Source organism: Dermacentor silvarum, chromosome 5 (genome assembly GCF_013339745.2).
Source record: "Dermacentor silvarum isolate Dsil-2018 chromosome 5, BIME_Dsil_1.4, whole genome shotgun sequence".
Lineage (NCBI taxonomy): Eukaryota > Metazoa > Arthropoda > Arachnida > Ixodida > Ixodidae > Dermacentor > Dermacentor silvarum.
The window spans coordinates 53,152,124-53,166,098 of NC_051158.1; the positions used below are offsets into that span (position 1 = coordinate 53,152,124).

A 13,975-nucleotide genomic window follows, 5' to 3' on the forward strand; every position below is an offset into this window, starting at 1 on the left:
GAGCCATTTACAGGGGAAGGACACGAATGGGAAGAGTACGTGGAAGTTCTGGAGCAACACTTCATCGCCAACAGCGTCTCGGAGGACAAGCAGCGTGCGGTGTTTTTGAGTTCATGTGGAAGACCGACGTACTCGTTGCTGCAACAATTACTGGCACCTCGACGACCAAGTGATGTTCCGCTCACGGAAAGTCTGCAGCTGCTTACCAATCATCACGCACCGAAACCGTCTGTGATAGTACAGCGGTACCATTTTCATAGCTGGACACAAAGGGAGGGCGAAGCGGTCAGGACTTCGTTGCGGAGCTGCGTAAGTTTGCAGACCGTTGTGCGTTCGGCGGGGAATTGGAAAACAACCTGAGAGACCGAATCGTACATGGTATCCGGGATGATGCAATGAGATGCCGCCTGCTAGAAGAGTCTGAGCTAACACTGGAACGCGCTGTCAAGATCATGACCAGCGCTGTCACGATCAAGACCAGCATGGAAGCCGCCGTTTCGGGTGCCAAAATAATGACAGGCCAGGTGGATGGAGTGGCCATTAACCAAGTGTCAAGAACTGGCGAGGTTGGCGGTGATTGTTATCGATGCGGCGGCCGGCACCACGAGCGGTCGTGCAGGTTCCGGAATCTGCGGTGTTTTTGTTGTCAAAGGAGAGGCCATGCAGCAAAGAAATGCACAAGTGGACGAGAAGCTGGAGCAAATCTGCAGGGCACGGAACATAAAGTTGGACGGCAAGGAGTCGGACCGGCCAGATATCAACCTAGGCGTGCGGTGAAGGTCGTGGAACCGGTAGACGCGGCATCCGATGAAGAAATTGAAGAGTCAGACGTTGGCAATTTGTGGTCGCTAGAGGGCGGTTCGTCGAATACCGTTGTCCCACAGGCTGACGCTGTGAATATTCTGGAGCCGAAGGTGCCCCCTATTTGTGCCACGGTACTCGTGGAAGGTTAGTCGCTACGTATGGAAGTTGATACGGGGGCCGTCTACTCGGTGATTGGCGAATCGGAGTTCACGAGGCTGTTTCCAGGGATGGTACTAGAAAATTCAGATCTCAAGCTGAGAGGTTACTTCGGCCATCAATCCGCGGTCGTGGGGAAAGCGACAGTGCTGGCCAAATTCGGAGGAAAGCACGCTCGACTACCATTGTTCGTCGTCAAGAGCGGTACGCGAGCCCTGCCAGGAAGGAACTGGGCGAAAGCTTTTGGTATGCCGCTCGACAGTCTGCTGAACGTGCACTCGGTCGATAACGTGAAGGACCTGATAAGCCGATTTCCTGATGTGTTTTCAGAAGGTCTCGGTAACTTTGCAGGAGTGATGGCCAAGATAAGAGTGCCAGAGGACGTGAAACCACGTTTCTTCAGGCCGAGACCAGTACCATTTGCTCTGCAGGACATGGTGGCGCAGGAACTACAGCGGTTGCAGCGAGAAGGTATCCTCAGGCCAGTGCGGACCGCGGAATGGGCAGCACCGTTGGTTCCAGTTTTGAAGAAGGACGGAAAAATTCGATTGTGCGGGGACTTCAAGGTCACGGTAAACCGGGAAGCAGATATCGAGACGTACCCGGTGCCACGGGTCGAAGAAATCTGGGCACAGCTGGCGGGAGGCGTGATGTTCTCCAAGTTGGATCTGCGGGATGCATACCAGCAAGTGGAGTTGGATGAGGAGTCGAAGAAATTGGTGACTATCAACACACAGCAGGGACTTTTTCAGTACAACCGACTGCCATTCGGAGTGGCATCGGCACCGGCAATTTTCCAGCGGGAAATGGAGTGTCTGCTTCGCGGTTGTCGCCGGACTGTCGTGTATTTCGACGACGTACTTGTGTCTGGGGTCTCCGAAGAGGACCACCGTAACAACTTGGGAGAAGTGCTGAGGCGAACTGAGTGGCGCAGGGTTAAGGTTGAAGCTTCAAAAATGTGTGTTCGAGACAACAAGCGTGGAGTACCTGGGATATGTCATCGATAAGCACGGCCTGCACCCAGCACCTGAGAAGATCGAGGCCATCGTACGAGCACCGGCCCCATCTGACACACGGGAATTGCAGAGCTACCTCGGTCTCCTCAATTTTTACCGAATATTTCTGCCGAACTTATCAACGGTGCTGCAAGCATTGCACGTGTTGCTCAAAAAAGACATGTCATGGCACTGGGGAGCCAGACAGGAAGAAGCATTTACGCAAAGCAAGCATTTACTGACATCTGCAGAGGTGTTAGTTTATTATAACACCAAGTTACCTCTATTACTATCTTGTGACGCATAACCCTATGGCATTGGAGCGGTACTGGCACATCGGATGCCGTCTGGAGAGGAGAAGCCTGTGGCGTTTGCATCAAGGCGATTAACGGCAGCTGAAAAGAACTACAGCCAATTGGATAAGGAACCGCTGGCAGTGGTGTTCGGTGTGCTGAAGTTCCACCAATTTGTGTGGGGAAGACCCTTTGACATTTTCACCGATCACTAAACCGTTACTGGGACTGTGCGGCCATGAGAGCCGCATACCACTTCAAAGTTCGCCAAGAGTGCTGTGGGCTCTGACATTGAACTGGATACAACTACAGATTATGCTACAGGCCAGGAGCGAAATTGGGAAGTGCAGACGCTTTGAGTCGACTGCCGCTTGCTAGGGCTCCACTGGAGGATTCCAGAATTCAGGATGTGTTCATGTTGGAAGGGGCATACCCAGGTGTCCTTCTCAGCAGCTGTAGTGGAGTCTGCAACCGATCAGGACCCAGTGTTAGCTCCCTTGCGTGTGGCGATGTGGTCGGGAGAACACTTGCCACCAGGGCAAGAGTTGCGGCCTTTTGCAAACCAAATAGAGGAATTCTCGGTGATGGAGGGCTGTGTACTAAGAGGGAGCCGGGTGGTTGTCCCAGTATCACTAAGAGCGGCAGTGTTGGACCTTTTGCATGAGAGCCATCCAGGAGTTGAGAAAATGAAGTTAGTGGCCTGTAGTCACGTGTGGTGGCCAGGCATTGATGAGGACATTGCTATGATGGTGGGCAGGTGCAAGGTCTGCCAGGTGTATCGGAATGCTCCCAAGCCAATACAGCAGGCGCCATGGCCGTTCCCTGAGCGAGCGTGGTCTCGTTTACACGTTGATTTTGGTGGGCCGTTTCAAGGTGTGTACTTCTTAGTACTCGTGGATGCATTCTCCAAATGGGTGGAAGTGGTCCGAGTGGCGTCACCGTCGGCGGAGTCGACAATTGCATGCCTCCGCAACCTCTTTGCTTGCCATGGATTACCAGACATCATAGTGAGTGACAATGGACCTGCCTTCACAAGTGCAACCTACAAGTCGTTCTTGGCTCGTAATGGGGTGCGTTCTATTTTGATCCCACCATACCATCCCGCATCCAATGGGGCCGCTGAGAGGGTGGTACAAACTGTAAAAGACAAGCTTAAGAAGACGCAGCCTGGAAATTTTGAGTGTCGAGTTGCTAGAATTTTGTTAGCGTACAGAAGCACACCCCATGCCCTCACTGGTCGTTCCCCGGCAGAACTATTGATGGGTCGACGGCTCAAGACAGCGTTAGATTTGCTGAAGCCAGACTTGCCCAGCAAGGTACAATTGCGACTAGTTACAGCAAAAGGTGCGCAGCGATTCTGCAGCCAGAAGAGAACCAGTTCCCCTGGTTGGCGACACTGTCTGGGCAAGAAATTTCAGGCCAGGACCCAGATGGGTGCCAGCAGTCGTCGGAGGAGCCACCAGCTCATCATCAACTGAGGTGCAGCTGGCAGATGACACAGTGTGGAACCGACATGCAGACCACCTGCGGCGCCACCTCGAAGGCACAGAGGTGTCGCCCACATCGGGAAGAGGCAGCGACAATGGGCAGCAAATACAAGTGCCAATTTTGCAGCCATTTTTAGACGAAAGAGAAGCAACGACGCCAGTGCGTGATGCCACTCTGGGGGGTGAGGCACAAACGAGCATGCTACCTAGGCCGGTGGAACCGAGTGACCACGCAATGACCAGTCCTGCTGACGCTGAAGCTGTTTTCCAGACTCCGGTGCGTGGTATGACAGGGCGTTCTGCCACTCTGGAAGGCGACGCACGGACAAGCGTGCTACCTTGGCAAGCAGAAACGAGTGACCACGCAAGTGCCAGTTCTGCTGGCACGCCAGCTGTTTCCCAGACACCGGTGCTTCGGCGGTCTGTCAGAACGCGCCGACCCGTGTAACGGTATTCACCGTAACTCAAGCTTCGGACGGAAGGAGTGTTGTGACGGAAGCTAGCGCCACCACTGAAAGACCAGTTGGATCCCCACGGGGGCGCACGGAGCCGGAAGCCAGGCATTCGGCGTTGGGACGTGGCAGGAAGAAGCCACCATGGTTGGCGATCTGTACAGAGTCAATAAACGCCATTGTTTCATTGTAACAACTAGATATGGCACGTGTTTTTTTAGCTTCATCAAATAAAAAAAAATGTCTATAGCAGACAGCGAAATTCTAGCCATCGACCTAACTTACTCGATGAGGCGACCATTGCTTCAACGCGAAATGAAAATGCTGAATTTAACATAATTACACATGTAGCGAAGAAGAGGGGCGATACAGTGGGGCATCCTCACCAGCGCTGTCTAGTGGGTCAGTCTTTCCGGCGCATTGCTCGGACTACGCCACTCGCACTCTGAGTTCCCTGAACTGATCCAACGGTCGGCCCTAACGCTAGCGTGCAATAAACGCCTTTACAAGTGGTGGATAATGCTAAGCTCTAAAGAATCCTGGAGCTTCAATCCCGTACCCTCCCTTTAACAATGTCTTAAGACGCATCTCAGCAGACGACTCTGCATACTCCTCCTGCACCCTCCGTCGCATGCTCTAGTCTACCTAGCCACAAGGATCCTCTTGTTTTCATCGGCACAGACGACAATGACGTCGAGGACTGGTTGTTCACGTACGAGAGAGTAAGTCTTATCAACAAATGGAACGATGCCGTGAAACTGAGTAACGTGCTCTTTTGCCTCGCTGGCGTGGCAAGCGTTTGGTACAACAACCACGAGACAGAAATTCCCGCATGGTCCATGTTCAAGACATCATTAGTAGCTGTGTTTGGTCGTCCTGCTGCGCGCAAGTTACGAGCATAATTCACGCTTGCGGGAACGAGCACAACAGCCGGGAGAGTCCTTCACTAGCTACATCAAAGATGTCGTGGACTTGTGTAAGCGAGTAGACGCGACGACGTCGGAATCATACAGAATCAGAAATGTTATGAAATGAATAGAGGATGCCGCTTTCAACATGCTGCTCGTTAAGAATCCGCAACTCGTAACAGCAATCGTCACTTTATGCCAAAGTTACGAGGAGCTACGCAGGCATCGCTCGCTGACTCATCGGTCTTCATCCCGTGACGAACACACTGCTGGCATGGCTACCACCTGCGACCAGGCCGCACTGCTTGCGGAAATGAAAGCGTCATTCGGGAGGAAATAGCACGCCAACTCTCCTTGGTACCATTTGCTCAGCCGCTGCATGTACAACAGGCCGATTCGACTTTCATGCCTCCGCTCCGCCACACGAACGAGAAAAAATCGCCGAGGTCTTGCCAGACCAATGCCAATATGGTCATGCGCCTACGCCACTGAGCTACGCCGAGGTCATGGCACCACCCCAACAGGCCCCGGCACCAGCACTGCTCAGCTACGCTGAAGTCGTCACGAGGCCCCAGCCAATCTCTCCAGGTGTGCCTCTCACTTATGCCGACGTCGTGGCTAGACCACAAGTGCTGCCGCCCACACAGTCCTATCACCAGGCGCTCCATGCAGCGCGTCCTCCCACGTGGACGGAACCAGCCACAGCGAACCGGTGGCGTACATCTGACAACCGGCCTATATGCTTTGCATGTGGCTACGTCGGTGACGTGGCCCGTTTCTGTAACCGTGTGCAGCTGCTCAGCACAGCACCATCCATGACAAACCGTTCGACCCGTCCATATTGCGACCCACCTTCTGGTGTGTCACCGATATATCGCCCGCCGCCGAACACCCGCCGTTTACCATCTCCACGCCATCTCTCGTTATCGCCGATGCGGCCTCATCCCGTCACCCGAGAAGAGGAAAACTAACAGTTGCAGTCCAAGAGGTAAGGGCTGCGACAACGTCGAAGTGCACAAGTCCTCATCGCAGTCCGCCCAATGTGATCGAAGTGTTTGTCGACGGTGTCCGCGCGTCAGCACTCGGGGACACAGAAGCAGCCGTATGTGCTATGGACGCCAAACTTTGCCGCTTACTTCGGAAAGTCACGACGCCCCTTTCCGGACTATCCCTTCGCAAAGCCAGTGCTCAGCATATTCGACCCTTGGCGTGTTGCACTGCTCCTGTTGGCATTCAAGACGTTGTATACGCCATAGAATTCATCCTTATTGCCTCCTGCTCTCACGATGTCATCCTCGGGTGGGATGTTCTCTCGCGCAACAATGCCGTTATCGATTGCGCACGGTCCGAAATAGAACTGTCGCCGCTGCTAGATTTGACGCCCACTGACACTCCGCCGCTTTCCAGGAAACTGATCGTCGAAGCTGACACTCAGGTTGCTCCCAACGCCTCAATGATCGTGTCCATGCACTGCAGTGGCCTCTCGGACGCCATTGCATTACTTTCGCCGTCTGGCCGTTTCCTCGCACGGACGGGCCTGTTGCTATCTTTTGCGAGCGTGGACATCATCAAGGGCACTAGCACAAGTTTCGTTTGCAACCCGTGCCCATACCCTGTCATGCTGCTCCGAGGAGAATGTGTTGGTACCGTGGAAGCCATCGACGACGTGCAAGCTATCGACGCGCTCGACTACCCGAATTGCGCCACCTACCGTACGCTCAGTGCTGTTTCTACATCTGACGCATTGTCCAGAGATGTATTTGGTTCTTCTATCGCTGGAACCCTTACACCGGCCCAGCGTTCCCAGCTGCTGTCCCTCTTGGAAGAATTTCGTTCGTCTTTCGACGTGGGGCAAGTTTCCCTGGGTCGGACTTCAACTGTAACGCACCACATCGACACTGGCTTTCACCCACCATTGCGACAACGCCCGTATCGCGTTTCTACTAGTGAACGTCGTGTGATTAACGAGCAAGTCGACGACATGCTTCGGCGCGAAGTAATTCGGCCCTCGAAAAGTCCATGGGCTTCTCCTGTCGTACTTGTTACAAAGATTACGGCGATTATCGCCGGCTCAACAAAATCACTCGCTAGGACGTCTATTCCCTGCCACGCATAGACGAGGCAATTGACTGCCTGCAAGGAGCCGAGTTCTTTGCATCTCTGGATTTGCGCTCCGGGTATTGGCAAGTGCCTATGGAAGAAGTCGATCAACCGAAAACAGCCTTTATCACGCCCGACGGCTTGCACGAGTTTAACGTCATGCCTTTTGGACTAATGCGCCCGCGACATTTGAGCGTATAATGGACATAGTTCTGCGAGACTTAAAATGGCACACGTGTTTGTGCTATCTTGACGACGTTGTAGTTCTCGCTGCGTGTTTTGACGTGTTTATCGAATGCTGGCCTACAACTAAACCTTAAGAAGTGCTGATTTGCATCTCGGCAGCTGACAATCCTCAATTACGTCGTATCCAAGGATGAGATACCCCCCGATCCAGAGAAACTTCGGGCTGTCGTCGCCCGTTAAAGAATTGCTCAGTTTCGTTGGTCTGTGTTTTTACATCCGACGCTTCACTCGCATTTTCGCCACCATCATCTCCCCACTGACGAAACTGCTGTCACGCAACGAGCCCCTCACTTCGTGGTCGTCCAGTGCGACGAGGCCTTCACAAAGCTTCGTCATCTGCTTACGTCTCCGCCAATTTTGCGCCACTACGACCCGACGGCCCCTACAGAGGTACACACAGATGCCAGCGGTATTGGCCTCGGCGCTTTCCTCGCGCCGCGCAAACAAGGGTTCCTTGAGTATGTCGTCGCTTAAGCAAGCCGAACGCTTACGAAAGCCGAAAGTAATTACACCATGTCAGAAAAAGAATGTCTCGCGATCATCTGGGCTCTTACGAAGTTCCGGCCATATTTGTATGGGCAACCATTTGATGTCGTCACGGACGACCACGCACTATGTTGGCGGTCGTCATAGAAAGATCCGTCCGGCTGTCTTGCACGTTGGTCACTACGCCTGCAAGACTACGATATCCGCGTGCTCTACCGCAGCGGACGACAGCACTCGGACGGAGACGCCCTCGGACGGAGACGCCCCGACAACAATGTCCGTTGCACTATATCTCTGTTTACTGTGTCTGCTATAGAGCTGCGCACAATCGCTTCCAAGCAGCGCAAGGACCGCTGGATTGCCTCGATAATAGGCTTGCTCGCTGATCCATCGACTAGATCAACCACACGCGCGTTGGGCCGTCAAGCTCACCATCTCGCCATTCGCGGCGACCGGCTTCACCAACGGAATTACAGCGCCGACGGCCGCCAATGGTTGTTAGTGTGCCTCGCAGCCTGCGTTCCGAAATATGCGCAGCTTTCCACGCCGATCCACAGTGCGCACACTCTGGCGTTTTCAAGATTTACCAGCGCCTTCAACAGCGGTACTTCTGGCGAGAAATGGACAGCTACGTTCAGAAGATTGTACGCTCTTGCCCCGATTGACAGCGCCGGAAATCTTCACCCCACCTCTCGCCAGCCAGTATGCAACCTTTACGTTGCCCTACCCGGCCCTTTGGGCACGTCGGCATCGATTTCTACGGACCCCTTCGAATGACATTGGCTGGAAACCACTTGGCCATTGTGGCAGTTTGCCAACTCACGCGATACGTTGTAACTGGGGCGGTTCCGGCAGCTACAGCGCGCGATGCTGCGTCCTTCCTGCTACGTCGAGTCATCATACGTCTCGGGCCACCCCAGGAGCTGCTCAGTGACCGCGGACGTGGCTTCCTCTCCGAAGTAGTTAAATCTATTCTCAAAGAGTGCCACGTTGTTCATCGCGCAACAACGGCGTATCATCCTCAAGCAATGGACTCACGGAACGCTTCAACCGTACGCTCGGCGACATGCTTGCTATATACGTCGCCTCCGACCACACAAACTGGGACGCCATTCTGCCCTTCGTAACCTACGCGTACAATACCGCTGCTAAGAGTAATACTGGCTTTTCGCCATATTTCTTATTGCACAATCGGCACCCATTGCACACCATCGACACAACGTTACCATACCAGCCGGATGCATCTTGATGTGCGCCCATTTCTGATACGGTGAGACATGCCGAAGAGTGCAGCGACCTCGCCCGGCCCTTTACCTCCAATGGCCAAGAGCGCCAGAAGAGCACTCGCGGAGACACCACTTCTGCGCCCACCTTTCTTCCTGGGGCGCTTGAGTGACTCTCGGTTTCTTCCGCTGCACCTGGTCTGCCTTGCAAGTTACTGCTCAGATATGAAGGTACCTACCACATCGTCGAACGTGAATCACCCGTCCAGTATGTGATTCAGCCCGCTGAACCGTCTTCGGACATGCGCCGTCGTGGACGAGACATTGTCAACATCGAGCGCCTCAAGCCGTATTATGATCCACTAATAGTGACGAGCTGCTAGGTCACCGGACGGCTCCATTTTGATCCCCGGGGTAATTGCAGCGAAGAAGAGGGACGATACAGTGGCGCATGGGGCATCCTCACCAGCGCTGTCTAGTGGGTTAGTCTCTCCAGCGCATTGCTCGGACTACGCCGCTCGCGCTAGTGGTTCCCTGAACTGATCCAACTGGTCGGCCCTAACGCTAGCGTGCAATAAACGCCTTTACACACGAATTAATTGTTTGAACAATTATTTACGGCACATATCTATATTAACGAGCTGTAGCCAGTGAGCTAACAAGGCTTATCCGCTTGGAAAGAATTCTCGGAACTACATCAGTTTCTAGCTATTATTTTCAAAGGGTCCGACGAAATGCATTGGCGTTACAGTTATACGTATGTTTCAATGCTTAAAAGAGCGTTTTTTTAAACAGTAAGCGGAACAACACTGCATCTTTACAGCAAGTTCGACGGCACATAGATCGAAACCAGTGTCAACCTCAGAATTTGTTCCCAGTCGATTTGCGTTGCATACTCACCAGCTACAGTTCGTAGATTGAAATATGTGTCGGAAAGTAAATAATCAAAAGGTTAATAAGTGCACTCATGTTAATTTTTTCAATTATGCATTGTGATTTCTCGTAGAAGTAATGACCTCCTATTGAACTTATCTAGTTCAAGGGTTAGAATTGCGCTCTTTGCTATAATTTTTTTAATTGGTGCAGCTAAAAAAAAACACCCTATATGAAATACAATGAGCTTTCGCATGTCTGAAACAGTTTCTACAGTGCTTAAACATAAGATAAGGGCTCGGCATCTTGAGAAGCAGACTGGCAAAAGTGTGAGAACTCACTTGTCATTCAACGAACGTCAAATCACCAGGTCAACAGAGATAGAAACAAGATAGTCGATCGAAAGAAAACTTTGCAAGAACAACGCACCGTGGAGTGAGATTTGTGTGCCCACGCTGAGGACAGCCACGTCGTCGTCGTTGTATTTGTAGTTATTGTTGTCGTCCTGACATGCACCCCTGCCAAGCAGTGGCAACATTGCAAAAGCGTTTCGATGTTGTGGTGCACTTGTGGGGCGTCAAGCGTATGAATGCCCATGCTATCCGACACGCTGCGCAACCATTGTCATGCACTAAACACCACAGTCGAAGGAATGGTCTTACAAAGCAACGGCTGCACAACGTTTGTCTATGTGTTCGCTTTATTGCTCGAGGCCATGCTCCGGTCATCGCAACAGCCGCGACATACCACGTGACGCCAGGTGCCATGGCGCATGCATGACCCACGTACCGAGTGACGCAGGTCACGTCATCTGTTGCTGATGCAAGAGCGAGCATCTGACGGTTAGCCTAATAAATGAATAAAACAATTATTTAAAGTTATATGTTGTATCAGTTATTGCTGGAGAGGGTCGGGCGGGTCCCTATTCCGGGACTCCGTTGGACAGGGCTGCCACCCGCGCCCACTCCACGAGGCTCTGCTGGTTCTCGAGCGCCTCGAGAGCCTGGCTGGACAAGGCCTCCTCCCACCCCTCCCACGTCGGCTGCGTAATTTGCTCTATGCTGCTGTTTGCTTGGGCAGACCAAACCATGTGGTACAGGTCAGCCCGACCGCCACAGAAATTACAGGTAGCATTAAAATGTTCGGGATAGGAACTACATGAGAGGAATTTCACATCTAGCTCACGCCATCCTATGGCAGGCACGAACGCGAGCCACGAGAAACCGGCTCATCTGGGTGCCGGGTCACCAGGGGGTAGCCGGAAACTAGTTAACACACAACTCGGCCCGAGCCTTGCTTCCCCGGGCTCTGTCTACTGATGGTTAGCCGAGAAGGGGGGTGCATATATATGTGCGGTGTCTCCCGTGCGCGCATTGTGGGAAGTCACGTGATCTGCTGAGTTTCAGAGGCACAGCACAGTCAAATGGTAAAGGTAGCGGCTCCATGGAACATTCGCGAGGAACGTGCTCTAGTCGCTGCCGGTGCTTCTCATAACGCCAGCATAATCATCGCGAGTGCTCGCGGTCTGCGAATGAACTCTGATGTCTCTTCGGGCGCGTGAGACCTCGCGTGTTTATTTAGGAAGCGATTGTTTACTGGAACTGATACTGACCACTAAACCGCGAGCTTTTACTTCATGTAATATTCTTATACTTTGCTATATTTGTCAACACATCGCCCTTCGGGCGAAACTACAACTTTTATTTTTCCACGCCGCACTGCCAATCGGAAAGTATAACGGTGACTCGCGAACTGTTCACATACCACACTTCCGAATGTGACGAAGAAGATCATCAGGAAGAAGGCACAACACCATAGCCGCTGGAGGTAGCGTGAGCTGGTGGTCTCCAGGAAGCCGACGAAAGTGTAACCCATGCCTGCGTAGAAGCGTGGGCCGTTAATAGTCGGCCTCTATCGCCCGACAGTTCTTCGTCGAACATTGAACAGCGATAAAGCGGTAGGGGGAGGGGAGGGAGGGCTAGGTTTGCCGTAATGCAAAGTGGTAGCGTTATAAGCACGGGACCAACTGGAGGAACATTGTTTGTCGGATCGCCAGTGCAGCTGCGGCAATTTTTTTTCTACAAAAGGGAATGCAGTTGGCTTGAAATACCCCCCCCCCCCCCCCCCCCCTCTTTCGAAGCGACCCGCCGTGGTGGGGTAGTGGCTGTGGCATGTTGCTGCTGAGCGCGAGGTCGCGGGTTTGGTCTCCGGCGGCGGAGGCCGAGTTTTGATAGGGGAAAAGTGCAATAACGTTCGTATAGGGCGCTCTGGGTGGACGTTAAAGAACCCAAAGTGGTCGAAATTAATCTGGAGCTGTCCCCTACGGCATATGTCGTAGCCCCGGTCCTGCCTTAGGACGTTAATTTACATGATTCAATCAAATCTTTCCCAGTGCTCAGTCCCACCTGCGCCCCTTCCACACTTGAGAAGATTTGCGGATGAGGATAACGAGGCTTACAGTGGGTAGCAGATAAATAGCGTAGCGAATAGCATATCCCTATTGCAAAAACCAGCGACTTCCAGTGCCTTCCAGTGCGAAACCAGTGCGTTTTTTGACACTGGGTGGCACTGGAGACGCTGGCGCACGCTCGGAGTCACTGGGAGTCACTGCGACACTGGTGAGATCACTGAATAAGAGCTGGGTCACACTGGACGAGACGCTGGTTTCACTGCTATGACGCTGGGGCGCACTGGTGTGCGCTGTACACGCGCTGGTTGTCGCTGGAGTTCGCTGGCACGTACTGGAGACTGCGCTGGTTTCGTTTGTGCTGCACTGCCGGAGTACAGGCGCTGCTGAATATTAAATCTTTGATAGTGGTAGGTTTTGGGAACGCAGTAAAAGCACGTAGCTTCTCGGGATCCGGGCGAACGCCCTCCTTTGACACAACATGGCCTAAAATTGTGAGCTGACGAACAGCAAATCGACATTTCTTCAGGTTAAGTTGCAACCCGGCGTTGGTCAAGCAAGTGAGTACGTGCTGGAGGCGGAGCAGGTGCGTTGCGAAATCAGGGGCGAACACCATAATGTCGTCAAGATAGCAAAGACAGATTTTCCATTTGAGGCCACGCAGAACATTATCCATCACTCTTTCGAACGTAGCAGGTGCGTTGCAAAGTCCGAAAGGCATGACGGTGAATTCATACAAGCCGTCTGGTGTAACAAAGGCAGTTTTCGGGCGATCGGCCTCTGCCATCGGAACCTGCCAGTAGCCTGACCGCAAATCCAGCGAAGAAAAGAACTCGGCTCCCTGCAAACAGTCCAGAGCATCATCGATGCGTGGTAATGGGTAGACGTCTTTCAGTGTGATCTTGTTCAACCGTCGAAAATCAACACAGAAGCCGATAGAACCGTCTTTCTTCGTGACGAGTACCACGGGAGAGGCCCATGGGCTCTGTGAAGGTTGAATGACGCCCCGACGAAGCATGTCATCGACCTGTTCTGCAATGACGCGACGTTCCGTAGCAGACACGCGATATGGTCTTTGTCGCAGCGGTGAGTGAGAGCCAGTGTCGATGTGATGCTCGACTGTCGATGCACGGCCAAGAGATGTTTGCGCAACGTCGAAAGAATGGTGGAGGTGCTGAAGGAGTGCGAGAAGTTGAGATCGCTGCGAATGTGTCAGATCGTCGGCGATGAATGGGCTGAACACATCTGTCCATGCTGAGTCGGCTACGGAGAGGGCACTCAGTTCATGAGCGGCAGTAGAAGGCATTTCGTCGAGGGCGGAGACAATTCGGGTTGAATCAACCGTCTCGACGTAACCAAGGCATTCACGGCGTAGCAGTGATAGCGGCGACGAAAGATGATTGTAAATGGGCATCGTGCTGACACCGGCGGCGAGGTCAAGAGCTGCAAAGGGCAAAGGAAGCGCTTTTCGGGTAACAAAGTGATGAGAGGGCATGAATAAGACCGTCCCGTCGGATATAGCACTACACGAGCGCCTGGTACGAA

At 52.9% G+C, this 13,975-nt stretch overlaps 1 protein-coding gene across 1 annotated transcript; it reads left to right on the plus strand.

The window, feature by feature from the left end:
- The first annotated feature begins 962 nt into the window (after window positions 1–962).
- Window positions 963–1,967, plus strand: LOC125945693 (uncharacterized protein K02A2.6-like). The gene has a single exon (XM_049667935.1). The coding sequence runs from the start codon at window positions 963–965 to the stop codon at window positions 1,965–1,967; it is 1,005 nt and encodes a 334-aa protein (XP_049523892.1).
- Window positions 1,968–13,975: the final 12,008 nt, after the last annotated feature.

What these genes read in the sequence shown, in the direction of transcription:
- LOC125945693 (XM_049667935.1), top strand. Translation starts at nt 963, where the DNA reads ATGGAAGTTGATACGGGGGCCGTCTACTCGGTGATTGGCGAATCGGAG.